Raw genomic sequence first — 26446 nt, forward strand, 5'->3', positions numbered from 1 at the left:
TGTGTCTCCTGCAATTTCTCCTATTCCGCTCGGCATCGGGAAACGTATACATTGACGTAAGGTTGATGCTACGCCTTTTATACCATGCAACCACGGTTTTTCAAAGAGCATGTTGTACGGTGACTCCACATTTACTACGCACAATGTTACCTGCACTTCTATCTCTCCTAGTGGCATATTTATAATTACCTCCCCTTTTGGCTTTGTTATTGCTTTGTTGAAACCAAGGATGTTGTATGCAGACGGCTTTAAATCTGCATCGTCATATCCCATGTTTTTGAACGTGCGATAAAATAAGATGTCAGCTGAGCTGACGGTATCTATCAAAATTCCTTCGATCGCCCATGCCTCTGAATCTTTCGTATCTTTATCCTTCTCCATCTTTCGCGCGGGTATAGTTACTACCAATGGATCTGTTCGTCGCTTCCTTGTGGTACATCGTCCGCTTCGAACATGATCTTCTGTTTTTGCTATTTGTGTAACGGAGACATCTTCTCAACACAGCCCAAGGATACGTCCCATATCAATACAAGTACGTCTTCGCCGGAACGTAACAATAAACATTGATGGGTCTTCGGCGGAACGTTGAACTTGTTTCAACGCCAAGCACCTTTGTGATTTACATCTGTAATAGCTTCTGAAAATACAGAAATGGCACCTGGTCAGAGACTAAACTTGTAAATGTGAACGGATGAATTATGTTTATGTTTCATGTTATAACCTTGGATATCTGGCTCCAAAAAACGTAATTCATTCCATATTTCCTCCACTTAAACCCATCATCCACGGGACCTTCCGTTCCTGTCTGTTCCGGTACTTGTTCTGTCCATCTCAGTACTGTTTTCCTATGATCACAGAACAAAATTCCGCTTGTAAGATAAAGTTCATACACAAAAAAAAAATTAACAAATGTGTTTTGGATAGGCAATTCAATACCATGTGAATGGTTATAAAACAGATCCAAGTATATACCTCTTCTTGGAGGGGATTCCCATGAGATCAGACCTATAATCACTACGAGGGCTTCCATTGGTAGAACAATGTGAATCGGTCGGGATAACTGAGCTCCTCGATCCCCTAATTTGAGATTGATTTCCGACTTCCGACTCAATCCCACTTGACATGGAAGGGGAATTTTCCAAGAATGATAAAATTTGAGGAATGAACACCTTGCACTCAATTTCTGCACTAAAGTTCTCCCAAATATATTAGTGAAGTTGTGCTAGTTGGACTTGGAAAATTTGATGAGAGGTAGAGCTTATGAGTGATCAATGATGAGGAAGGGGGGTTGTGCTTGTGAATGGAATTATAGACAGGTGAATGAAAGAGAGAAAATGTTTGACCAAAAGGGAAGAAATAGAAGACAAAAATGGAGTTTTTTCCAGGAAAGACTGGTCTTTGTGAATTACGAGAAGTAGCCCACCTTGATGGTCGGTTTTCCACCTGGACCATCCTACACAGTACCTCCACAGGTGTAGAAAAGGGCAATATACTTCAGACTCCTATTCATTTATATCTGAATGTTGGCCCCAAAGCTAATGCCAAAACAAAAAAAGCACATCAAAGTCTTAATTCGCAGAAAATCCATGGAATTCACAACTTTGATCAAAGCTGAAAATCCCTTATTAGCCGCAGCGTTCAGCCTCTATAGACGCATCGCAATGAAACCAACTGGATTGATTGAAAGCAGTGGGCTCAAGTGCATTTTCACAAAACCAAGTTGAATCCTGCTGTAATGTTGAGATTTTAACATTACTGAGAGTCATGACTGGGTGGAAGAGTTAAAGAAACACGGCGAAACGCTGCAAGTACTGCCAAATTATGGTTGGGCTGTATAGCCTGTAGGAAATGGATCTTCTTGAAAGCTAGGATAGATTCCAAACAATTTTCGCGCTAAATAGATCCTTGTTTACAACTAATTCAGCATGATAAATCAAAAGGATTTTAAATGAGATGCAGTTGAAAATGAATAGTTTGCTTCAGAGACTTCGGATGGAAAAAGCAAGCTGTTGCGCAAATATTTTCTTTTTTTGCTTAATCATAAAATTTTGATTACTCACACAACTAAAGAAATTACAATAAGGAACGCCAAAGCAATCTAAAGTCAAACAAGAAAGAGCAAAATAAACAGCAAAAAAGGGCAACCAACCTAAATTTTGTAATATGCCTTGTCAGGCATTTCTACCTGACGCATCCAAAGGGGTCTCTGCCATAATACTCTTCTTTCCTCCCAGACAAAAGCCTAGCAAGTCTCTTAGCCAAAGCATCCGCACAGAAATTTATCTCTCTAAAAGCAGGAACGAATCTCAAAGAAACAATTCTCCTGCTTTTTCTGCATAACTCTGGCCTTAAAATGATTCACATCAGGTCTGACCCCATCATTGACAAACCTATTTCTTTGAAACCACAAACCAACCATCACACAAAAAGCAGCAAAGATGTTGTGCTAAAGCTAATCCAATTGTGTAAGAAAATGAGAGACTAAGACCATTGAAAGAAGTCAGAAAACTCTTGAACTTGAAGAAACAGTTAAAAGACGGACTGAACTTCATCATCTCAGCTGAATATAGACTATAGAAAGCTCTAAGGATAAAAATTGATCAAATGATTTTGCAACTAAAAAGACAGTATATTAGGAAAGTTCAGAAATATAGATACATCGAATAGGAGTTCATATAAAAGCCAGCAATCATAATCCGAATTAGAAGACTTCCTTGAAAACACCAAATAGAGAAGATTAAGAAAAGAGAACCTAACATCATCTTGACTTCCTTAGATTCAAAAAACACCAGTAGTAACAAGCAAGGCATACAATTCATCAGTGTTCTCTAGTTCAAGGTTACCTCAATCTGTCTTCATTCTTTTTGTATTCAAGGTTTGAAATGTAAGGATGGCTTTAAGTGTCTTACCAAGAGGATGGTGGAAATTTTGTTGGCATCACCTTTAGCACAAATGGCAAGACCATCTTCCCCGTAACATTCATATGTCTGTTAGTCAAAAGTGAAGAATGGTTAAGCTCTTCAAAACTTCCGGTTTGGGTATTGAACTCCCAAACCCAATGCTTGCGACCGAGTAAAACAATATTATGGTCTAGTGGACTGAAACCTAAAATCCGTACTTTGCCAACATCACCTATAAGAAAACAAATTTCTGTTAAGGTGTTGTGAACTGAAATATCCTTTTGCAGCATTTGCCAATTGTCATTATCAAGCAACCAGACACTCACAGTAATTTTCCTATTTGTAACTCTAGTACTAGCGTAACAGATCCTCCCTTCTGACTCCCCGAGAATACGACTAGTAAAGGTATCAAACTCATTATCACTGATGTCCGCATCTGGCAGATCGATTAAACTACACTGATGTCCATCACTTTCGTTGTTCTGATTGACATTATAAACCAACATTCTATTCGACCTTTCCATCCAAAAAAAAACACCAGAAGAGTAGTAACAACATTCTCATTATCACACTCAAACCACTCAACATCTTGATCACAGTAAACTTTGAAATTTCTCCATTCACCCAAATCAGAACAAAACACATCAACATAAAATATCTTTGAGGGCCAATCAAATATCGGAATACGCACAACCTTATAACAACAACTTGCAGATAACGATAACTCACAGAATATACCACTAATAACAAATCGACTACCCCGGGAACCCGGTAGTGAAGAAATCCAAACCCATTTTTGTGTAAGTGGATTACAAACATGATACCTCCTTTCCTCAGAAGAATAATCTTCATTTCTTACTGATAAACAAAGTACCAGACCATTACTAGAACCTAGCAGGTATAATTCAGCTCCTTCTAATGGTATCTCATTTATCAGAAACTCAAAAGAGAAAAAATGTTCATTTCTAGATATAAATCTTGAATGTAAATCAGGATATGAGTTTCTAAAATTCAAAGGGTTTTCATCAGAAAATGGAAAAGTTAATCTAACTGTATGATACTGTAACCATGGGAGAGATTTGTTGTTAAATTGGAACCATTTGGTAATGAAATTAGGGTCTGAGAGTAATGAAAACCATACCTTTGAAACTGATCTGAATCTGTAAATTGAAGTTAGAGGAAGATACATAAAGATCTCAACAAATGTATCATCTGTTATTGATGAAGAAGAATCCAATCGAGATCGTAAACCCCCATAAATTTGATTTACCATTTCTTAAGTTCTTGATGATGATACCTAGAAAAATCCCCAAAACCCATACTTCAACTATAAACAGCTTTGATTAAATATTACACCTTTACTGAACTCGGGCTCAATGTGACTAGGCTATTTCCACTTTTAAGGCCCAGTAAAATCTTTGTACACCACCACCACATTATTATGAAGTAGGGGTGAGCATAAAAACTGGAACCGCGGATTTGACCCGTATCCGTCCGCAAAATTGCGGATTTAACCCAAACCACAAAACGTATGGGCCGGACACGGGTGGAATTCTCAAATCCGCACGTTGTAGCGGTTTGGGTGCGGTTGAATATTGAAAAACGCGGATTACCCGCACCGTAGGTTAGTTAAGTAAAACCTTATAACATAAGACAGGCCCAGACCCCAATTCAATAGCATTGGCTTCCACTAGGCTTAAATGGGCTTCCACTAGGCTTCCAATTCAATTCAATAGTAAAGTAAAACCTTAAATGAGCTTCCACTAGGCTTTACGCAACGGTAGTAACGACTACCAACTAAAAACACGATGCCAAAGACAGGCCCAGATCTTTTTTTTTTTATCCCTAATCCGCGGTTAATCCGCAACCGGACCGCACAATCCGCGGATCCGCGGATGTAAAATCCGCGGATGATTGGGACGGTCACGGTTTGATTTTTCAAATCCGCAGCTTTGACGGTTTGGTTGCGGGTGACCCCTAATCCGCAACCGTCCGTCCGTTGGAAACCCCTATTATGAAGGCTGTTTTTAGGCATACGTAAAACTTCCAGGGCACAGTGAATAAAGATAAAAAAGTTGTAAGTAGCAAAATCAGAATCCCCTTAACTAAATATTTTTGTTAATGGCAAATCTGCCCTTTTAGAATTAGTGTTAATACTAATGATTAGTTAAAATAATTCTGATTAGTGACTAATAATTAGTGATTAGTGATTAGTTTTAAGATTATTTTAGTTATAAATTTGTGTAGATGAAAATTTTTGAGTAAGAAAAAAAAAGTTAGATTTTTTTGGAGAAGGAGAAGGGGAAAATGAGAGAAAAGCTTGTATTTGATTCAACGGATAAGGAGGGTACACTTCTATCTTATGTTTAATTTCACTTATGTAGCTTAAAATCATAAAACGTTTGTGTTTTTTCACTAAGGTTCGGTGAGTCTGGAATATGTTCGGCTTAATATATCAGCCGAACCCACCTGGATATTGACAACTAATGAACAGTTCGGCAAGCTGAAAGTGTTATTATTATGAGCCTAACCCACTTTGTAGCCCCTAGTTCGTCTTGTTTAAAAATGTCATAATGAGCCGAACCTAATCCTGTATGATCTGGAAGAAAAATTATGTGAGGTTCCGCTTATATTGATAAAATCGTAAGCGCCGAACCTTTTGGTAGTACATGGTTCGACTATTTACATAAGTATTATATAAGCCGAACCTGATCATTTATATTCCTGATAATTGTTGGGGTAAGAATTTTGTATTGGTTCGGCACATAATGTGAATATTGTAATAGCCGAACCTCGTAACTGTGCTAGGTTCGGCACATATTATGATTATCGAGTAGCCGAACCCCTATGCATCTCTATTTGTGACTAGGTTCGGCTTGAAATGTCATGTCGAACAGTCCATATACACTTACAGGAAGCTTTTGTGAAAAACAGTTCGGCTAAAAACGCAACTCAATTTTGAGCCGAACCCAACACCGTAACCGTCATTTAATTGATGAAAAACAACAAATAGGAAATTGAGTTTGTAAAACTTACTTTCTTATCCTCATTTCCGGAGTTGGAGATGCAGTTGGTTCAATTTCTGGTTCGATTGGTGGTTGATTTTCAGTTTCTACACCTTCATTTTCAATTGGTTCTTCTTCTTCAATTGACGGATCAGAAGATGATTTGGTTTGCCTAGTCCCTTCTTTTCTTTGTACAAGTCATTATGTAGTTGAGTTTAATCGATGATCAAATTTTTACGAATCGACAATTAATCACGGTGATGAATTTTTTTTTCGCCGGAGGGGAAGAGTTCGTTTATAGGAGGAAGAAGAAGAGATGTAAAGGGAAACTGATTTTGATTTTTTAGAAAACTGATTTTAGATTTTTGTATTAAGGGTATATAGGTAATTGAACTACCCATAGGGTACCCCTTATAAGGTCACCCAAGATGGGACTATTGTTTTGTATGCCTAGAAAGATTTACGTATGCCTAAAAACAGCCTTCCTTATTATTGCTTTTTCTATGAAACCCGTTATAGGAGCTGTTGAATCCATTGGAGGGGCCACTCTAAGATAACAAAATCGGTTACCCGTTAGCAATTTTAAAAGCCCTTTATCTAAATATTTTTCGTAATAGCTAAGAGCATCTCCAATGCTTGGGGTCAAGGTCATCCTATGTGGGGGTCTGATTAGTATCTTTTAGTTGTGAATCATTTACTACATGACAAAAAAATAATGAAGATAACACTCTTTACCTAAATTTCATCTCCAATCTTCAAGGTCCTATTTAACACTTTTTGTCTAACTTTAGAGACAAAAGATGATGTGGACTTAAGACCCAGGATCATGAAGAATGTCTTATTTAGACTTTTTCCTTTACCCCCATTTGGTCCCCATATGGACAGGCCATCTCTTTTAATAACCTTCACCCTAGTGTTGGAGATGAAAAGTTGGTAGAAAAAATCTTAAATCATATGTGTCATATCAATTTAAGACCTTCACCCCTAACATTGGAGATGCTCTAAGAAACCCTTATTTACTCAACGTTCATCATTTAATTAGCTAATTATTAGAGTAATGAATTTTGTGAGTTCAAATTTGTGCACCCCTTTAAAATCGGGGTGCACGTTCCGGCCCCTTTTATTGGTGAGTTTTTCGGTCAAAACCACTTTCAATATTTAGTATTCAGTATAGTTTTACAACAAAAATTAAAATACAAATTTCTATGCAGAAAAATATTTTCTCTCCCATTCTGCTGCAATTTTCTCATAACAATAATACTGTTGAGTTCATCTTCTTCATATTTTGTTCTGTTCATTTTGATAATTTCTTGCATTTTAATTTGCATTTCTTCTACCTAGTTCCAGAACATTAATGTTCTAAACACAATGAAAATTGAAGTCCGAGTTCCCTTAGACAGTAAAAGAAAAGCAATCTAACATACATAAAAGAATCGTTTTTACTATCTTTATACTGTATTGGAAATCTTCAAGACTCGAATTCATGGCTTGATTATTGATTTTCCTAATTTTTTTTTTTACTTAAAACACGTATTAATAAGGAACGCGCAATTGGGGAATATAGGAAAAAGGCAAAAACGAGATTTAAATAGTAAATCAAGGTCATCCCCTATCCAGATAATTTATATAATTCCTAATCTACCCCTTACTAATCATGTTTAGTGGTTAAATATAATTAGTTAAGTTAATAGGTTAGTTTGATAATCATTAGAATATGTCATTATCATTGAATTTGTTGATGCAACAACATCAAATCAAGATATTTGTGATCATAAAGGTTTAGGTGAGGAACTTATCCAGGAAAGTAAACATGCTGAACATATAAGTTCTCCAATTGCTAATATATAGGTATTGATGTATTGAAATTTGATTTTTTCATTGAATTCGCCATTGTTGCGCCTGAAAAACTCAGTGCCGGCATGGTTAAAGTATGAATACCATGTCGGTAGTGACCAAATCGGCATGGTATTCATACTTTCACCATGCCGATACACAATATCCCCCAATTTTGAAATTGTAAGTACACTGCCGACACAGAAAGTTCATTATCGAGCATGCCAGTAGTAGTGCCGGCATGGTCGATTCCCAAGTATACCGTGCCGGTTTGAGGACAAAAACATAAAAGAAATTTGTATGAAATAGCAAGTATCGACATTGTATTCATCCTAAAAACCATGCCGGCACTAGTATCGGCATGGTATTCATTCTAAAAACCATGCCTACAATGGTATAGCATAGTATTCATTCTAAAAACCATGCCAGCACTAGTATCGACATGATATGCTTCTTGCTCAACAACAATTCATTTTTACCTATCTTTAAGAAGTTGTTAGGGTTTGATTTTGATTTTGATTTTTAGTTTTAAATTTTAATTTAGATGGAAGGTATTTTAGTATTTTCACCCCAAAAAACACCCGTTAGCAAATATTATTGGATGGGGTAAGTAATTCATATCCCTCAATTAAAAAAAGTATCCCCCAATTGCGCGTTCTTAATAAGACCTGGGTTTTTTTTTTGTTTTTTGTTTCCTTTGGGGAAGAGAGATTACAGTTAGAAAGCTTTGATGTATATGGATTTTTTTATAGAGTTTAAGGTTCAAAGAAGGCAAAGATATAAGAAAATTACCCAACAACAAAATATGATAAACATCATGCAGAAGTGAAATTGGCAAAAACATATCAATAATTGAATATCGTGATTTAAAGAATAATTCATTGAATCATTGATAGAAGAAGAAGTGAATATGGCAAAAACATATCAATAATTGAATATCGTGATTTAGAGAATAATTCAATGAATCATTGATAAAAGAAACTTGATTACAATAACATAAACTAGGTTGGTAACTGCATTTGCAAAACATTTTAGATTGTTGATTAGAATTAGTAAATTAGGTTTGTTTTTCTTTTTTATTGAATTAGATTGATTTACGATTGTTGATTAGAATTAGTGAACTAGGTTTGTTTGATCGATGAAAGGGTTATTAATGGAGAATAATAATTAAAGTTTGAGGAGAGGAGAAGAGAAGAGGTGAAAGAAAACTGATTTTGATTTTAGTTCTCTATTGATTAGGTTAAAATAGTAAAGGGACTTTTAGACTTTTTAACGATGCAAGGACGACCCCCAACCATTTAGGTAGACATTAGAATAATAGGTGAAGTCCCTCTAATGGATTCAACAACCCTTATAATAGGTATCTTTTCTATTTGGATTTGGATTTGTAACCGTGGAATTAGTTTAGTGGTAAAACCTTTACCATGCGATAGGAAATACATTAAGTACAATTTCTGATTTTTGGAAAGGCAATACTTTCACCTTTTCAATTTTGTAAAAATAGATTAAACCGGAAGAAAAAAAAAAGTTGTAAAAATCTCACTTTTTCAAAAACAAAAGGAGTATTTGATTTCAAGTCCATGAAGAGACAACGAATAGAAACATAGGGCATGTATGCAGCATTCCTAAAATGCAGTTAGATGACAGATAAAATATTAGTTTAGTTAAATACCAAATTAAATTAGGTTATCTACCAAACCAAGTGACGACATACATCTCTATTTTCTTTTTTGTTATACGAAAAAAGAGATAACTACACAGTTACTCAATAATAAAATTTGGAAGTGCAAAGCTACGATTAGCCTCGTGCAGAAACACATAATAAATACGTATTGAATTGGTGTGACCAGTGATGCTTACATAAAAGTTTGAAATAAATACATCAAATTTGTACCTTTTCGATTTAAGTATCCTAGAGTGTTGCATGAGGAAGCTAAGTTTCCAAATTAGTAAGCCATAGAGTTTTGCTTCTAATGAATCTTGAAAAAATTTATCATCACAAAAGAAATTTCTTCAAAATTTCTATCATTCATTTGATGGAACCCCAGATTGAATCTTCCTTGCACTTCCTTATGATAAATATCATTTATTTACCACATAGTGGCACTAGAGCTGGCAAACGGGCGGGCCGGGGCTTGCCCGTTGCGGGTTCCACGGGTTCGGGTTGATACGGGTTGAAACCCGCGGGTTGAAATTCTCCACGGGTTGTCATTTCTTCAACCCGTGCCCGTAACGGGTTTAACCCGCGGGTTCACGGGTTAGCCCGCCCGTTTTATACCTTAAGAACATATCCTAAATGAGATCAAATTTTGGAGCCATTATTTAGCTAAAAACAAACCCTATATAATCTACATTGTTCTAATAGTAATAATGAATATCGACTACAACATTCCCTTATCGCAACCGCTTAATCTCCCTTTCTCCAGAATGAGCATCCCTCGGTAAGTCTAGCTTTACCTCCAGTTGGTTGGCACAAGACAGTTTGACAATTTCCACATACAACCACTGTTTGTGAGTGACTGAATACAGTTGTTCTGCCTTCAAAAATCCAACAACAACACAAAGATTCAAATATTCATATATTCTCCAAAATCACAAGAAAAACTGAAAAATACAAGTAATAACTACTACTTACATGTTGAAGCATCCTTGGCACTTAATATCTGACAGCATAATTGTTAGTTTTTGTGCCCACTAGACAGCAGTGAAGCGAGACATTCCTTCGGCTTGTATTGCCGACGAGGTTGACTGCTGCCACCCTACATCCATAGTAGTATCATGTTGGGGTAAAAAGTAAAGTGGCAAAACCTTCTTGCAGAAGAAATGTCGCTGTCACTGCCGAAATCTTCCATACACAAGCAAATTGGCAATGGTGGCAGAAATTCAAGGGAAAAGACAAAAAAAGTTGTTGTCTATCAAAAACACAAAATGCTGAAAACAATACAGTAGCCCCCTTGAGTAGTTGATTGTAATAAACTCACCGGTACTACGACGTTCACTAGCCCCATCTTCTCTGCTTCAGAAGCATTGTAAAATCGAGCTAGAAACCACATTTCACGTGCTTTTTTCGGCCCGACCTGGTAAACCACCACCAGAAGAAAAATAACATGTTAAGGGCTATGATTCCCCCACTGCGCCAGAGAATTCAGTTTCAACACTTACCAAACGAGACATGATGGAACTTCCATAACCTGCGTCAAGACTTCCAACCTGCACAAATCCACCGTAAAAGGTATTTTGAGGAGATCAGAAAAATAATTCTAGTGTGCAATTTCTAGATATGCATTAAAAAATTAACATTCCAAAGAATGCTCATAAAACAAGCATAATACGAGTACCTTTGGACCTGTCTGGCCAAAAACGGCATTGTCAGCAGCTATTGTTAAATCACAAACCATATGCAATACATGTCCTCCTCCAACCGCATAACCTGCAAAGATATGTAGTAAACCTTTTTTGCCTTCTTCAACCATAGCAACGTGATTTCCTTTCACAAGTTTTCTCTTAATCCATGTAAAATACTTTCTGAAACCCGAAGATAAATGAACTTGTAGCAGGTTCTGTGCACGCCGGTTGAAACAACCCACAATTGCAGACATCTCATCGTGGAGAGACGGAAAGAATGTCCCATCACAAACTACAGAATCAAACCATTCATTACAAACCCCAATTAGATGTACAAATAATAACTCAATAAAAAGAATGAGGCCAGAGAACGTTACTCGAAAAGTCTCCGAGACAGTCTGAGTTCACATTTGATCGCAACATCAATTAGGGAGTGTCTCTTAGACTGCAAATGATGTCCTCCCATTAAAGTGATCAAGCAAATTGGAACATTGACATCTCAAAAACATCCAACAAGTTAAAGCGTTTCCAAAATTATTCTCAAATACATACAAACTGAATGGGAAGCAGTTTCGTTGACAGGCAGGCAGGCTAGCAAAAACACAATAGTGGAACTTCAAGTTAGTTCCGAAAAATTGAAATCATCCAATTTTGCAACAATTTCCACAGAAACACATAAACACAAACAAGCAAATAAACCCAAATCAGATTCAATAAAATGAAATCATAGATAAGAGATTGATAATGATGAAGATGGTGATTAGTACTAGGAGTAGTTACCATGAAGAAGGAGTTTGGGATTGAACCAAACGCTTAAGCTTGTGCCTCCTCTTCTCCAAATCAGGTTTTGGATTCAACAGATCGATATCATTTGAGAGAACCTGAAAAATACAACAACACCATCAGAATCAGAATCATCAATAGAGATGACTAATGAAACGAACAACGAATTAATGAACCACGAATCTTCTTACCATGATGAAGAAAACCCTAGAAAGCCTTTCGTTTCCTTCTTCTGAGCCGCAGCGGAGATTTTAGGTTTTGGAGGAACTGAGAAATTTTTTGTTTGAGGAGTTATATAAGAGAGAAGTTAGATCTTACGATATCAGCCGTTGATAGCATTACGGGTTTACGGGTTCAACCCGCGGGTTCCCGGGCTGGGACGGGTTAACCCGTTTACTCACAAGCCGGCATTTCTCCAACCCGAACCCGGCTTGTTTTGAAACCAGCCGAGCCGGGTTCGGGTTTTCACGGGCCGGGCACGGATTAACCCGCGGGTTTTGGCTTGTTTGCCAGCTCTAAGTGGCACCATCCTCAGCATGAAATTATATATTTTTTCTCTGCAACTCCTTGGCCTAGATGACAGCTAACTCAACTCATTTTCTTGCACGGTTTCTATTGTAGCCGTAGGCTGTGAAGTTCCTTGCTCCTACACAATTTCCTGAAAAGAACACAGCAATCAAGGAAAAGTTAGTACAAGGAATATGAATAATATTACCGTTATTTTCCCTGTCAGAGGATGAGTCCATTGAACAGTTGATGGTAATGCCAAATTTCTCCTTGTGATGTCTAGTAATCCTTTCCTTGTTGGTGTCCTCAGTATGCCTTTGATGATAGAGATTGTTAAAAATATGAGTACGATTGTGCAAGACTATGTCAACGGAATAAAGGTGTTGTCTGATGCTGTTTGCAATAGCCTTAACAGAAGGAGTGATTTTAGTGAAGACCAAATTACATCTGGCTATTCCGTATGAACCAGCAAGTAATGGCAGCAACTATCTAAGGACCCAGCTGGGATTATTTGGATGAACCTGGTGCTAAGGCAGTCGTGGAAGGAATTTTCCCCTCTAAAGATATCGTGGTCCTCCGCAAACAACTAAGACCAAACAGAAGAGGTATAAGGGAAAAATATGAGGGTATGAGAGATGTCTTCAGCTGCAGTTTTGTAAAGATTGCAGATAGGATCAATATAACTGAGGAATTTGTAGAGAGGATACCATGAGCACATTTCCATATAAACATTTGAATGGAGGGATAAGTCTCAAGCTCCGAAATATCTTTCCAGTTAGAATTCGGGGTATCATCCTTACATATTTGTCATGTATTCGCTCGTTATACAAGTATTTAAAAGTGAACCCTTCCTTTATCAATTAAGCTGCATGTAGGGCTGCACATGGGACGGGACAGTACGGGTTTTTGCCTAACTCAGTACTTGTACCTCCCTATGACCAGTACTTGTACCTTGTACTTGTACCTGTACCTAGAGCTGGCAAACGGGCGGGCCGGGGCTTGCCCGTTGCGGGTTCCACGGGTTCGGGTTGATACGGGTTGAAACCCGCGGGTTGAAATTCTCCACGGGTTGTCATTTCTTCAACCCGTGCCCGTAACGGGTTTAACCCGCGGGTTCACGGGTTAGCCCGCCCGTTTTATACCTTAAGAACATATCCTAAATGAGATCAAATTTTGGAGCCATTATTTAGCTAAAAACAAACCCTATATAATCTACATTGTTCTAATAGTAATAATGAATATCGACTACAACATTCCCTTATCGCAACCGCTTAATCTCCCTTTCTCCAGAATGAGCATCCCTCGGTAAGTCTAGCTTTACCTCCAGTTGGTTGGCACAAGACAGTTTGACAATTTCCACATACAACCACTGTTTGTGAGTGACTGAATACAGTTGTTCTGCCTTCAAAAATCCAACAACAACACAAAGATTCAAATATTCATATATTCTCCAAAATCACAAGAAAAACTGAAAAATACAAGTAATAACTACTACTTACATGTTGAAGCATCCTTGGCACTTAATATCTGACAGCATAATTGTTAGTTTTTGTGCCCACTAGACAGCAGTGAAGCGAGACATTCCTTCGGCTTGTATTGCCGACGAGGTTGACTGCTGCCACCCTACATCCATAGTAGTATCATGTTGGGGTAAAAAGTAAAGTGGCAAAACCTTCTTGCAGAAGAAATGTCGCTGTCACTGCCGAAATCTTCCATACACAAGCAAATTGGCAATGGTGGCAGAAATTCAAGGGAAAAGACAAAAAAAGTTGTTGTCTATCAAAAACACAAAATGCTGAAAACAATACAGTAGCCCCCTTGAGTAGTTGATTGTAATAAACTCACCGGTACTACGACGTTCACTAGCCCCATCTTCTCTGCTTCAGAAGCATTGTAAAATCGAGCTAGAAACCACATTTCACGTGCTTTTTTCGGCCCGACCTGGTAAACCACCACCAGAAGAAAAATAACATGTTAAGGGCTATGATTCCCCCACTGCGCCAGAGAATTCAGTTTCAACACTTACCAAACGAGACATGATGGAACTTCCATAACCTGCGTCAAGACTTCCAACCTGCACAAATCCACCGTAAAAGGTATTTTGAGGAGATCAGAAAAATAATTCTAGTGTGCAATTTCTAGATATGCATTAAAAAATTAACATTCCAAAGAATGCTCATAAAACAAGCATAATACGGGTACCTTTGGACCTGTCTGGCCAAAAACGGCATTGTCAGCAGCTATTGTTAAATCACAAACCATATGCAATACATGTCCTCCTCCAACCGCATAACCTGCAAAGATATGTAGTAAACCTTTTTTGCCTTCTTCAACCATAGCAACGTGATTTCCTTTCACAAGTTTTCTCTTAATCCATGTAAAATACTTTCTGAAACCCGAAGATAAATGAACTTGTAGCAGGTTCTGTGCACGCCGGTTGAAACAACCCACAATTGCAGACATCTCATCGTGGAGAGACGGAAAGAATGTCCCATCACAAACTACAGAATCAAACCATTCATTACAAACCCCAATTAGATGTACAAATAATAACTCAATAAAAAGAATGAGGCCAGAGAACGTTACTCGAAAAGTCTCCGAGACAGTCTGAGTTCACATTTGATCGCAACATCAATTAGGGAGTGTCTCTTAGACTGCAAATGATGTCCTCCCATTAAAGTGATCAAGCAAATTGGAACATTGACATCTCAAAAACATCCAACAAGTTAAAACGTTTCCAAAATTATTCTCAAATACATACAAACTGAATGGGAAGCAGTTTCGTTGACAGGCAGGCAGGCTAGCAAAAACACAATAGTGGAACTTCAAGTTAGTTCCGAAAAATTGAAATCATCCAATTTTGCAACAATTTCCACAGAAACACATAAACACAAACAAGCAAATAAACCCAAATCAGATTCAATAAAATGAAATCATAGATAAGAGATTGATAATGATGAAGATGGTGGTTAGTACTAGGAGTAGTTACCATGAAGAAGGAGTTTGGGATTGAACCAAACGCTTAAGCTTGTGCCTCCTCTTCTCCAAATCAGGTTTTGGATTCAACAGATCGATATCATTTGAGAGAACCTGAAAAATACAACAACACCATCAGAATCAGAATCATCAATAGAGATGACTAATGAAACGAACAACGAATTAATGAACCACGAATCTTCTTACCATGATGAAGAAAACCCTAGAAAGCCTTTCGTTTCCTTCTTCTGAGCCGCAGCGGAGATTTTAGGTTTTGGAGGAACTGAGAAATTTTTTGTTTGAGGAGTTATATAAGAGAGAAGTTAGATCTTACGATATCAGCCGTTGATAGCATTACGGGTTTACGGGTTCAACCCGCGGGTTCCCGGGCTGGGACGGGTTAACCCGTTTACTCACAAGCCGGCATTTCTCCAACCCGAACCCGGCTTGTTTTGAAACCAGCCGAGCCGGGTTCGGGTTTTCACGGGCCGGGCACGGATTAACCCGCGGGTTTTGGCTTGTTTGCCAGCTCTAAGTGGCACCATCCTCAGCATGAAATTATATATTTTTTCTCTGCAACTCCTTGGCCTAGATGACAGCTAACTCAACTCATTTTCTTGCACGGTTTCTATTGTAGCCGTAGGCTGTGAAGTTCCTTGCTCCTACACAATTTCCTGAAAAGAACACAGCAATCAAGGAAAAGTTAGTACAAGGAATATGAATAATATTACCGTTATTTTCCCTGTCAGAGGATGAGTCCATTGAACAGTTGATGGTAATGCCAAATTTCTCCTTGTGATGTCTAGTAATCCTTTCCTTGTTGGTGTCCTCAGTATGCCTTTGATGATAGAGATTGTTAAAAATATGAGTACGATTGTGCAAGACTATGTCAACGGAATAAAGGTGTTGTCTGATGCTGTTTGCAATAGCCTTAACAGAAGGAGTGATTTTAGTGAAGACCAAATTACATCTGGCTATTCCGTATGAACCAGCAAGTAATGGCAGCAACTATCTAAGGACCCAGCTGGGATTATTTGGATGAACCTGGTGCTAAGGCAGTCGTGGAAGGAATTTTCCCCTCTAAAGATATCGTGGTCCTCCGCAAACAACTAAGACCAAACAGAAGAGGTATAAGGGAAAAATATGAGGGTATGAGAGATGTCTTCAGCTGCAGTTTTGTAAAGATTGCAGATAGGATCAATATAACTGAGGAATTTGTAGAGAGGATACCATGAGCACATTTCCATATAAACATTTGAATGGAGGGATAAGTCTCAAGCTCCGAAATATCTTTCCAGTTAGAATTCGGGGTATCATCCTTACATATTTGTCATGTATTCGCTCGTTATACAAGTATTTAAAAGTGAACCCTTCCTTTATCAATTAAGCTGCATGTAGGGCTGCACATGGGACGGGACAGTACGGGTTTTTGCCTAACTCAGTACTTGTACCTCCCTATGACCAGTACTTGTACCTTGTACTTGTACCTGTACCTAGAGCTGGCAAACGGGCGGGCCGGGGCTTGCCCGTTGCGGGTTCCACGGGTTCGGGTTGATACGGGTTGAAACCCGCGGGTTGAAATTCTCCACGGGTTGTCATTTCTTCAACCCGTGCCCGTAACGGGTTTAACCCGCGGGTTCACGGGTTAGCCCGCCCGTTTTATACCTTAAGAACATATCCTAAATGAGATCAAATTTTGGAGCCATTATTTAGCTAAAAACAAACCCTATATAATCTACATTGTTCTAATAGTAATAATGAATATCGACTACAACATTCCCTTATCGCAACCGCTTAATCTCCCTTTCTCCAGAATGAGCATCCCTCGGTAAGTCTAGCTTTACCTCCAGTTGGTTGGCACAAGACAGTTTGACAATTTCCACATACAACCACTGTTTGTGAGTGACTGAATACAGTTGTTCTGCCTTCAAAAATCCAACAACAACACAAAGATTCAAATATTCATATATTCTCCAAAATCACAAGAAAAACTGAAAAATACAAGTAATAACTACTACTTACATGTTGAAGCATCCTTGGCACTTAATATCTGACAGCATAATTGTTAGTTTTTGTGCCCACTAGACAGCAGTGAAGCGAGACATTCCTTCGGCTTGTATTGCCGACGAGGTTGACTGCTGCCACCCTACATCCATAGTAGTATCATGTTGGGGTAAAAAGTAAAGTGGCAAAACCTTCTTGCAGAAGAAATGTCGCTGTCACTGCCGAAATCTTCCATACACAAGCAAATTGGCAATGGTGGCAGAAATTCAAGGGAAAAGACAAAAAAAGTTGTTGTCTATCAAAAACACAAAATGCTGAAAACAATACAGTAGCCCCCTTGAGTAGTTGATTGTAATAAACTCACCGGTACTACGACGTTCACTAGCCCCATCTTCTCTGCTTCAGAAGCATTGTAAAATCGAGCTAGAAACCACATTTCACGTGCTTTTTTCGGCCCGACCTGGTAAACCACCACCAGAAGAAAAATAACATGTTAAGGGCTATGATTCCCCCACTGCGCCAGAGAATTCAGTTTCAACACTTACCAAACGAGACATGATGGAACTTCCATAACCTGCGTCAAGACTTCCAACCTGCACAAATCCACCGTAAAAGGTATTTTGAGGAGATCAGAAAAATAATTCTAGTGTGCAATTTCTAGATATGCATTAAAAAATTAACATTCCAAAGAATGCTCATAAAACAAGCATAATACGGGTACCTTTGGACCTGTCTGGCCAAAAACGGCATTGTCAGCAGCTATTGTTAAATCACAAACCATATGCAATACATGTCCTCCTCCAACCGCATAACCTGCAAAGATATGTAGTAAACCTTTTTTGCCTTCTTCAACCATAGCAACGTGATTTCCTTTCACAAGTTTTCTCTTAATCCATGTAAAATACTTTCTGAAACCCGAAGATAAATGAACTTGTAGCAGGTTCTGTGCACGCCGGTTGAAACAACCCACAATTGCAGACATCTCATCGTGGAGAGACGGAAAGAATGTCCCATCACAAACTACAGAATCAAACCATTCATTACAAACCCCAATTAGATGTACAAATAATAACTCAATAAAAAGAATGAGGCCAGAGAACGTTACTCGAAAAGTCTCCGAGACAGTCTGAGTTCACATTTGATCGCAACATCAATTAGGGAGTGTCTCTTAGACTGCAAATGATGTCCTCCCATTAAAGTGATCAAGCAAATTGGAACATTGACATCTCAAAAACATCCAACAAGTTAAAACGTTTCCAAAATTATTCTCAAATACATACAAACTGAATGGGAAGCAGTTTCGTTGACAGGCAGGCAGGCTAGCAAAAACACAATAGTGGAACTTCAAGTTAGTTCCGAAAAATTGAAATCATCCAATTTTGCAACAATTTCCACAGAAACACATAAACACAAACAAGCAAATAAACCCAAATCAGATTCAATAAAATGAAATCATAGATAAGAGATTGATAATGATGAAGATGGTGGTTAGTACTAGGAGTAGTTACCATGAAGAAGGAGTTTGGGATTGAACCAAACGCTTAAGCTTGTGCCTCCTCTTCTCCAAATCAGGTTTTGGATTCAACAGATCGATATCATTTGAGAGAACCTGAAAAATACAACAACACCATCAGAATCAGAATCATCAATAGAGATGACTAATGAAACGAACAACGAATTAATGAACCACGAATCTTCTTACCATGATGAAGAAAACCCTAGAAAGCCTTTCGTTTCCTTCTTCTGAGCCGCAGCGGAGATTTTAGGTTTTGGAGGAACTGAGAAATTTTTTGTTTGAGGAGTTATATAAGAGAGAAGTTAGATCTTACGATATCAGCCGTTGATAGCATTACGGGTTTACGGGTTCAACCCGCGGGTTCCCGGGCTGGGACGGGTTAACCCGTTTACTCACAAGCCGGCATTTCTCCAACCCGAACCCGGCTTGTTTTGAAACCAGCCGAGCCGGGTTCGGGTTTTCACGGGCCGGGCACGGATTAACCCGCGGGTTTTGGCTTGTTTGCCAGCTCTAAGTGGCACCATCCTCAGCATGAAATTATATATTTTTTCTCTGCAACTCCTTGGCCTAGATGACAGCTAACTCAACTCATTTTCTTGCACGGTTTCTATTGTAGCCGTAGGCTGTGAAGTTCCTTGCTCCTACACAATTTCCTGAAAAGAACACAGCAATCAAGGAAAAGTTAGTACAAGGAATATGAATAATATTACCGTTATTTTCCCTGTCAGAGGATGAGTCCATTGAACAGTTGATGGTAATGCCAAATTTCTCCTTGTGATGTCTAGTAATCCTTTCCTTGTTGGTGTCCTCAGTATGCCTTTGATGATAGAGATTGTTAAAAATATGAGTACGATTGTGCAAGACTATGTCAACGGAATAAAGGTGTTGTCTGATGCTGTTTGCAATAGCCTTAACAGAAGGAGTGATTTTAGTGAAGACCAAATTACATCTGGCTATTCCGTATGAACCAGCAAGTAATGGCAGCAACTATCTAAGGACCCAGCTGGGATTATTTGGATGAACCTGGTGCTAAGGCAGTCGTGGAAGGAATTTTCCCCTCTAAAGATATCGTGGTCCTCCGCAAACAACTAAGACCAAACAGAAGAGGTATAAGGGAAAAATATGAGGGTATGAGAGATGTCTTCAGCTGCAGTTTTGTAAAGATTGCAGATAGGATCAATATAACTGAGGAATTTGTAGAGAGGATACCATGAGCACATTTCCATATAAACATTTGAATGGAGGGATAAGTCTCAAGCTCCGAAATATCTTTCCAGTTAGAATTCGGGGTATCATCCTTACATATTTGTCATGTATTCGCTCGTTATACAAGTATTTAAAAGTGAACCCTTCCTTTATCAATTAAGCTGCATGTAGGGCTGCACATGGGACGGGACAGTACGGGTTTTTGCCTAACTCAGTACTTGTACCTCCCTATGACCAGTACTTGTACCTTGTACTTGTACCTGTACCTAGAGCTGGCAAACGGGCGGGCCGGGGCTTGCCCGTTGCGGGTTCCACGGGTTCGGGTTGATACGGGTTGAAACCCGCGGGTTGAAATTCTCCACGGGTTGTCATTTCTTCAACCCGTGCCCGTAACGGGTTTAACCCGCGGGTTCACGGGTTAGCCCGCCCGTTTTATACCTTAAGAACATATCCTAAATGAGATCAAATTTTGGAGCCATTATTTAGCTAAAAACAAACCCTATATAATCTACATTGTTCTAATAGTAATAATGAATATCGACTACAACATTCCCTTATCGCAACCGCTTAATCTCCCTTTCTCCAGAATGAGCATCCCTCGGTAAGTCTAGCTTTACCTCCAGTTGGTTGGCACAAGACAGTTTGACAATTTCCACATACAACCACTGTTTGTGAGTGACTGAATACAGTTGTTCTGCCTTCAAAAATCCAACAACAACACAAAGATTCAAATATTCATATATTCTCCAAAATCACAAGAAAAACTGAAAAATACAAGTAATAACTACTACTTACATGTTGAAGCATCCTTGGCACTTAATATCTGACAGCATAATTGTTAGTTTTTGTGCCCACTAGACAGCAGTGAAGCGAGACATTCCTTCGGCTTGTATTTCCGACGAGGTTGACTGCTGCCACCCTACATCCATAGTAGTATCCTGTTGGGGTAAAAAGTAAAGTGGCAAAACCTTCTTGCAGAAGAAATGTCGCTGTCACTGCCGAAATCTTCCATACACAAGCAAATTGGCAATGGTGGCAGAAATTCAAGGGAAAAGACAAAAAAAGTTGTTGTCTATCAAAAACACAAAATGCTGAAAACAATACAGTAGCCCCCTTGAGTAGTTGATTGTAATAAACTCACCGGTACTACGACGTTCACTAGCCCCATCTTCTCTGCTTCAGAAGCATTGTAAAATCGAGCTAGAAACCACATTTCACGTGCTTTTTTCGGCCCGACCTGGTAAACCACCACCAGAAGAAAAATAACATGTTAAGGGCTATGATTCCCCCACTGCGCCAGAGAATTCAGTTTCAACACTTACCAAACGAGACATGATGGAACTTCCATAACCTGCGTCAAGACTTCCAACCTGCACAAATCCACCGTAAAAGGTATTTTGAGGAGATCAGAAAAATAATTCTAGTGTGCAATTTCTAGATATGCATTAAAAAATTAACATTCCAAAGAATGCTCATAAAACAAGCATAATACGAGTACCTTTGGACCTGTCTGGCCAAAAACGGCATTGTCAGCAGCTATTGTTAAATCACAAACCATATGCAATACATGTCCTCCTCCAACCGCATAACCTGCAAAGATATGTAGTAAACCTTTTTTGCCTTCTTCAACCATAGCAACGTGATTTCCTTTCACAAGTTTTCTCTTAATCCATGTAAAATACTTTCTGAAACCCGAAGATAAATGAACTTGTAGCAGGTTCTGTGCACGCCGGTTGAAACAACCCACAATTGCAGACATCTCATCGTGGAGAGACGGAAAGAATGTCCCATCACAAACTACAGAATCAAACCATTCATTACAAACCCCAATTAGATGTACAAATAATAACTCAATAAAAAGAATGAGGCCAGAGAACGTTACTCGAAAAGTCTCCGAGACAGTCTGAGTTCACATTTGATCGCAACATCAATTAGGGAGTGTCTCTTAGACTGCAAATGATGTCCTCCCATTAAAGTGATCAAGCAAATTGGAACATTGACATCTCAAAAACATCCAACAAGTTAAAGCGTTTCCAAAATTATTCTCAAATACATACAAACTGAATGGGAAGCAGTTTCGTTGACAGGCAGGCAGGCTAGCAAAAACACAATAGTGGAACTTCAAGTTAGTTCCGAAAAATTGAAATCATCCAATTTTGCAACAATTTCCACAGAAACACATAAACACAAACAAGCAAATAAACCCAAATCAGATTCAATAAAATGAAATCATAGATAAGAGATTGATAATGATGAAGATGGTGGTTAGTACTAGGAGTAGTTACCATGAAGAAGGAGTTTGGGATTGAACCAAACGCTTAAGCTTGTGCCTCCTCTTCTCCAAATCAGGTTTTGGATTCAACAGATCGATATCATTTGAGAGAACCTGAAAAATACAACAACACCATCAGAATCAGAATCATCAATAGAGATGACTAATGAAACGAACAACGAATTAATGAACCACGAATCTTCTTACCATGATGAAGAAAACCCTAGAAAGCCTTTCGTTTCCTTCTTCTGAGCCGCAGCGGAGATTTTAGGTTTTGGAGGAACTGAGAAATTTTTTGTTTGAGGAGTTATATAAGAGAGAAGTTAGATCTTACGATCTCAGCCGTTGATAGCATTACGGGTTTACGGGTTCAACCCGCGGGTTCCCGGGCCGGGACGGGTTAACCCGTTTACTCACAAGCCGGCATTTCTCCAACCCGAACCCGGCTTGTTTTGAAACCAGCCGAGCCGGGTTCGGGTTTCACGGGCCGGGCACGGATTAACCCGCGGGTTTTGGCTTGTTTGCCAGCTCTACCTGTACCTGTACCTGTGCAGTACGGGACGGGACCTGTACCTGTTTAACTCGGTACGGGAACGGGACGGGACCGGTTCTTTACCTGTAGAATATGTATAATTATAAGAAAAAAACAAAGCAAAATAATCTTCAAAGTTCTAAGTTCAACCACTTCAACTGTTAACACCTGAATCCATACTTCATACGCATAAGTTTAAAATGCATTTGGCATTTGACCTGAATTAGGGCTGCACATGGGACGGGACGGTACGGGTTTTTTCCTAACTCAGTACTTGTACCTCCCTATGACCGGTACTTGTACCTTGTACTTGTACCTGTACCTGTACAGTACGGGACGAGACGGGACCTGTACCTGTTTAACTCGGTACGGGAATGGGACGGGACCGGTTCTTTACCTGTAGAATATGTAAAATTATAAGAAAAAAACAAAGCAAAAAAATCTTCAAAGTTCTAAGTTCAACCACTTCAACTGTTAACACCTGAATCCATACTTCATACGCATAAGTTTAAAATGCATTTGGCATTTGACCTGAATACATATATTCAAAGTTCTAAGTTCAATTCAACTGTTTAACACTTAAGTAGAAAAAACAGAAAGCAAAGCAAAAAAACAGCACTTCGGCAGTTCGGCTTTGGCACTTGACCACTTCCATAAATTTGCTTCAACAAGAAACGAACTTCATCTCCAAGCATCAAACATCCAAGACCTCTTAATGAGTCTTCGCAACCAGCTTTGACAAATCCCTATAAATGGTCATACGACTCGGGACTTTGAATCTAGGATCCAACACTTGCATTAAGGCCCTAAACCCTTCACCTTCAACCATTCTGAATGGCACCTCATCAAGAATGATAAACATAGCAAGAGCCATTCTACACCTTTCCTGACTGTAATTAGATGCATCACCGGCAGTAGTTCTATCTTCAGTTGGATCTCCTTGTGCAGCTTACTGAGCGTCAGTAGAAGGTGCAGGTACAAATGTAGGGTAAATAGAGGAACCAACTTCAGTTGCAGCTCGACTTTAAGTTGTATTTGCATCCATCTGAAATGAAAAAAAGGGACAAAGGTAGTTATGTTATGCGACACAGATTTAGTTGGTCAATCGAACTATATGTGACAGAGGTAGACATGGACATAGTAAGGCACAAAAAACGGATGAGAGCTCAACTGATATGCATCAACAAGAATGAAATGGATTGAATTCCTACTAAATTAAACCCTATACTATAATATCATGAATCAAATGATATCATTATCTTTGTAAGCTTCTTCATTGTATCTTCCATTTAAAAAAAACAGTACTACACCTACTAATTGAACCGCAAATTCCTGAAAAATGCTACTACATCAAACATAATGAAATTTTACAATGAATCGAACATGGGTTGGATCAATATATCACAATTAAAAAGATAGAACCAAAATAATCTCACAACTAAGTTTAAGCATTTGTAACAACAAATTTTGACACAGATTTCATTGATTTCTCATAACCAATCGATTTAAAAATTCAACAACAAAACCTTGAGGTCTTCTTACGAACACATGACTATCATAATCCAAATTCTCATTCAATTCAAGAAGCCTACTCCCATAACAAAACAAAAGCAGAAACCCTAACTATTATTACCTGTTGCAGACTTGCAGTTGCAGTCTTGCATACTTGCAGTAAATAAAAAACGAATCGATGATTAGAACTTAGTAGATGGTGATGATGAATCGATGATTAGAACTTAAAAGATGGTGATGATCAATCGATGATTAGAACTTAGAAGATGGACTGGTGCATCGACGATGGCCTCTTCTCTTCTCTTCTCTGAGAGGAAAATGAAAACCTAAGGCTGAGCCGCTGAGATAGGGAACAGGAAATGAGGAGAATACGATGGATAAAGGGTATAACCCCTACTATCAACGGCTAGGATTTAACCCTAATTTCAACGGATAGAGATCCTGGGTACTACGGGACGGGACGGGAGGGGAATAGCATAGAACCGTTACTCGTACCTCCCTATGACACGGTACCAGTTTTGCTACTTATATCCGTCCCATCTGACCACGGTTCCGGGACGGTACCGGTACGGTTCTTGTGGTTTCGGGACGGTTCCATGGGATGGGACGGTTCCTGTGCATCCCTAGCTGCATGTATATATGATAGTATCTTCCCTTGGAGATTAAAGTAGCATAGATAACTGCTTGGTCTTTTGGAGAGAATCAAATAGATAAAATATCATTCTCTCATTCCTTTGTCGGTTGAAAAGTTGATTAACTAAATAATATTCTAAACATACCGCCCCAAAGACAAATCAAAAAACGCCTCCTCTCATATACTTAATATGGTGGGGCCCAATAATGAGACACCCTGCTGGTTCACTTGATAAATGCCATGATTATAGCAGCGGGTTCACTTGTTTTGTTAAATCGATATGTAAATACGTAAATTCAACTATTAGCGATGCAGCAAATAGGTTAGCCAAACTAGCTAGAAAATCTAATAGGTAAATACATGTAGGTGCTAATTGAAGAAATAATTAAGAGAAAAATCTATTACTAAGCAAATATTAGCTTAGAAGTGCATGGGACTTCACATCCAAATGTTATAATTTCCACGATCAGGAGAAAAATAATTACTGTTTTTAATAAGAACTACTTGCTAATTGAACAAAATTAGTAAATATTCATCAAATGGAAAACAAGAATCACAAGCCATCAAAAAAATTCAAATCTTGTAGATTCTGTCCACCTCCAAAATTGTTCAGACTATACTTGGAGCGGGCATGGAGCAGAAGGAAATGAGAATGAAAGTGATTTTAGTACTACTTTTTCTCACCCGATTCCTCCATTTCAACATGACAACCAGGGACGGGCCTAGCAAGGGGCTAACCCGGGCTATAGCCCGTCCCTAAATCTGGAAAACTATTTGTTAGATACACAAATCAGTCGCATTTTTAGACTTAGCCCAAAAGTAAATAGATAATTACCCAATTTTAGCCCACTGGCCACAGTCAATACTTTATACGTGTGAGGAATAAGTTCCCCACGCGAGCACTCCACTAGTCGAAGTAATAAGTCAGAAATGATTTTTTTTTTTTCTTTGCTTGGTCGAACAATTGGTAACGGAACTTCTCTGACTCAATTTTGTTCGATTTGATATTGACGACATCGATTTGAAGTTTGTAAGAAGACTGCATGACGCGCAATTGAAAATTCAAGGTATTTATAGTAGATGTAGTTTTCGTATAGCTTGCCAATCTAGGGTTTTCTTTCGTATATGCTTACAAGGATAATTAGAGTACGTAAAATTCAGCTTCTTACCAAGGATTTAGCTAGCTTTAGCAGGATGTATGTAAGTGATTGTTCACTCCATAGTCCCTTGATTTCGAATATAGTTTTTGATTGATTATTTGGTATTTTGGCTAAGATAAGCGTAGTGGCTTGAGTGTGGTTCATATGGGTTGCACTAGTGTGACGTATGTTTTATTGCTCTTAGGATGGGTGTCCTGACCTCCTCCTCCTCCCTTGCTTTAGTATTTCTCAGCTCTGTAAATAGCTTTTTGTTTCATTAAT

The 26446-nt window shown here is 38.7% G+C and overlaps 3 protein-coding genes across 3 annotated transcripts; all 3 read right to left on the bottom strand.

Annotated features, from left to right (window-relative positions):
* Positions 1-10514: 10514 nt before the first annotated feature.
* Positions 10515-12205, bottom strand: LOC113339487 (probable enoyl-CoA hydratase echA8). Its single transcript, XM_026584750.1, has 6 exons — positions 12185-12205; positions 11895-11964; positions 11077-11375; positions 10901-10948; positions 10720-10815; positions 10515-10583 (listed from the first exon to the last, which is right to left on the bottom strand). The coding sequence occupies exons 1-6, from the start codon at positions 12203-12205 to the stop codon at positions 10515-10517; spliced, it is 603 nt and encodes a 200-aa protein (XP_026440535.1).
* Positions 12206-14013: 1808 nt separating this feature from the next.
* LOC113339488 (probable enoyl-CoA hydratase echA8) lies at positions 14014-15704 on the bottom strand. The gene is made up of 6 exons (XM_026584751.1): positions 15684-15704; positions 15394-15463; positions 14576-14874; positions 14400-14447; positions 14219-14314; positions 14014-14082 (listed from the first exon to the last, which is right to left on the bottom strand). The coding sequence occupies exons 1-6, from the start codon at positions 15702-15704 to the stop codon at positions 14014-14016; spliced, it is 603 nt and encodes a 200-aa protein (XP_026440536.1).
* A 1808-nt stretch (positions 15705-17512) lies between these two features.
* LOC113339490 (probable enoyl-CoA hydratase echA8) lies at positions 17513-19203 on the bottom strand. The gene is made up of 6 exons (XM_026584752.1): positions 19183-19203; positions 18893-18962; positions 18075-18373; positions 17899-17946; positions 17718-17813; positions 17513-17581 (listed from the first exon to the last, which is right to left on the bottom strand). Exons 1-6 carry the CDS (start codon positions 19201-19203, stop codon positions 17513-17515), a joined length of 603 nt encoding a protein of 200 aa, XP_026440537.1.
* Positions 19204-26446: the final 7243 nt, after the last annotated feature.

The sequence above is a fragment of the Papaver somniferum genome, unplaced genomic scaffold (assembly GCF_003573695.1).
Source record: "Papaver somniferum cultivar HN1 unplaced genomic scaffold, ASM357369v1 unplaced-scaffold_21, whole genome shotgun sequence".
NCBI classification, from domain to species: domain Eukaryota; kingdom Viridiplantae; phylum Streptophyta; class Magnoliopsida; order Ranunculales; family Papaveraceae; genus Papaver; species Papaver somniferum.

Coding starts and splice junctions, on each gene's coding strand:
- LOC113339487 (XM_026584750.1), bottom strand. CDS start 12,205: ATGCTATCAACGGCTGATATC. Junction 11,965..12,184: donor TGCTATCAACGGCTGATATC/GTAAGATCTAAC, acceptor TGTATTTTTCAG/GTTCTCTCAAATGATATCGA. Junction 11,376..11,894: donor GAGGAGGCACAAGCTTAAGC/GTTTGGTTCAAT, acceptor TTGATTCTGTAG/TTTGTGATGGGACATTCTTT.
- LOC113339490 (XM_026584752.1), bottom strand. CDS start 19,203: ATGCTATCAACGGCTGATATC. Junction 18,963..19,182: donor TGCTATCAACGGCTGATATC/GTAAGATCTAAC, acceptor TGTATTTTTCAG/GTTCTCTCAAATGATATCGA. Junction 18,374..18,892: donor GAGGAGGCACAAGCTTAAGC/GTTTGGTTCAAT, acceptor TTGATTCTGTAG/TTTGTGATGGGACATTCTTT.
- LOC113339488 (XM_026584751.1), bottom strand. CDS start 15,704: ATGCTATCAACGGCTGATATC. Junction 14,448..14,575: donor TTGGCCAGACAGGTCCAAAG/GTACCCGTATTA, acceptor GGATTTGTGCAG/GTTGGAAGTCTTGACGCAGG. Junction 14,083..14,218: donor TAGTGAACGTCGTAGTACCG/GTGAGTTTATTA, acceptor TGTGTATGGAAG/ATTTCGGCAGTGACAGCGAC.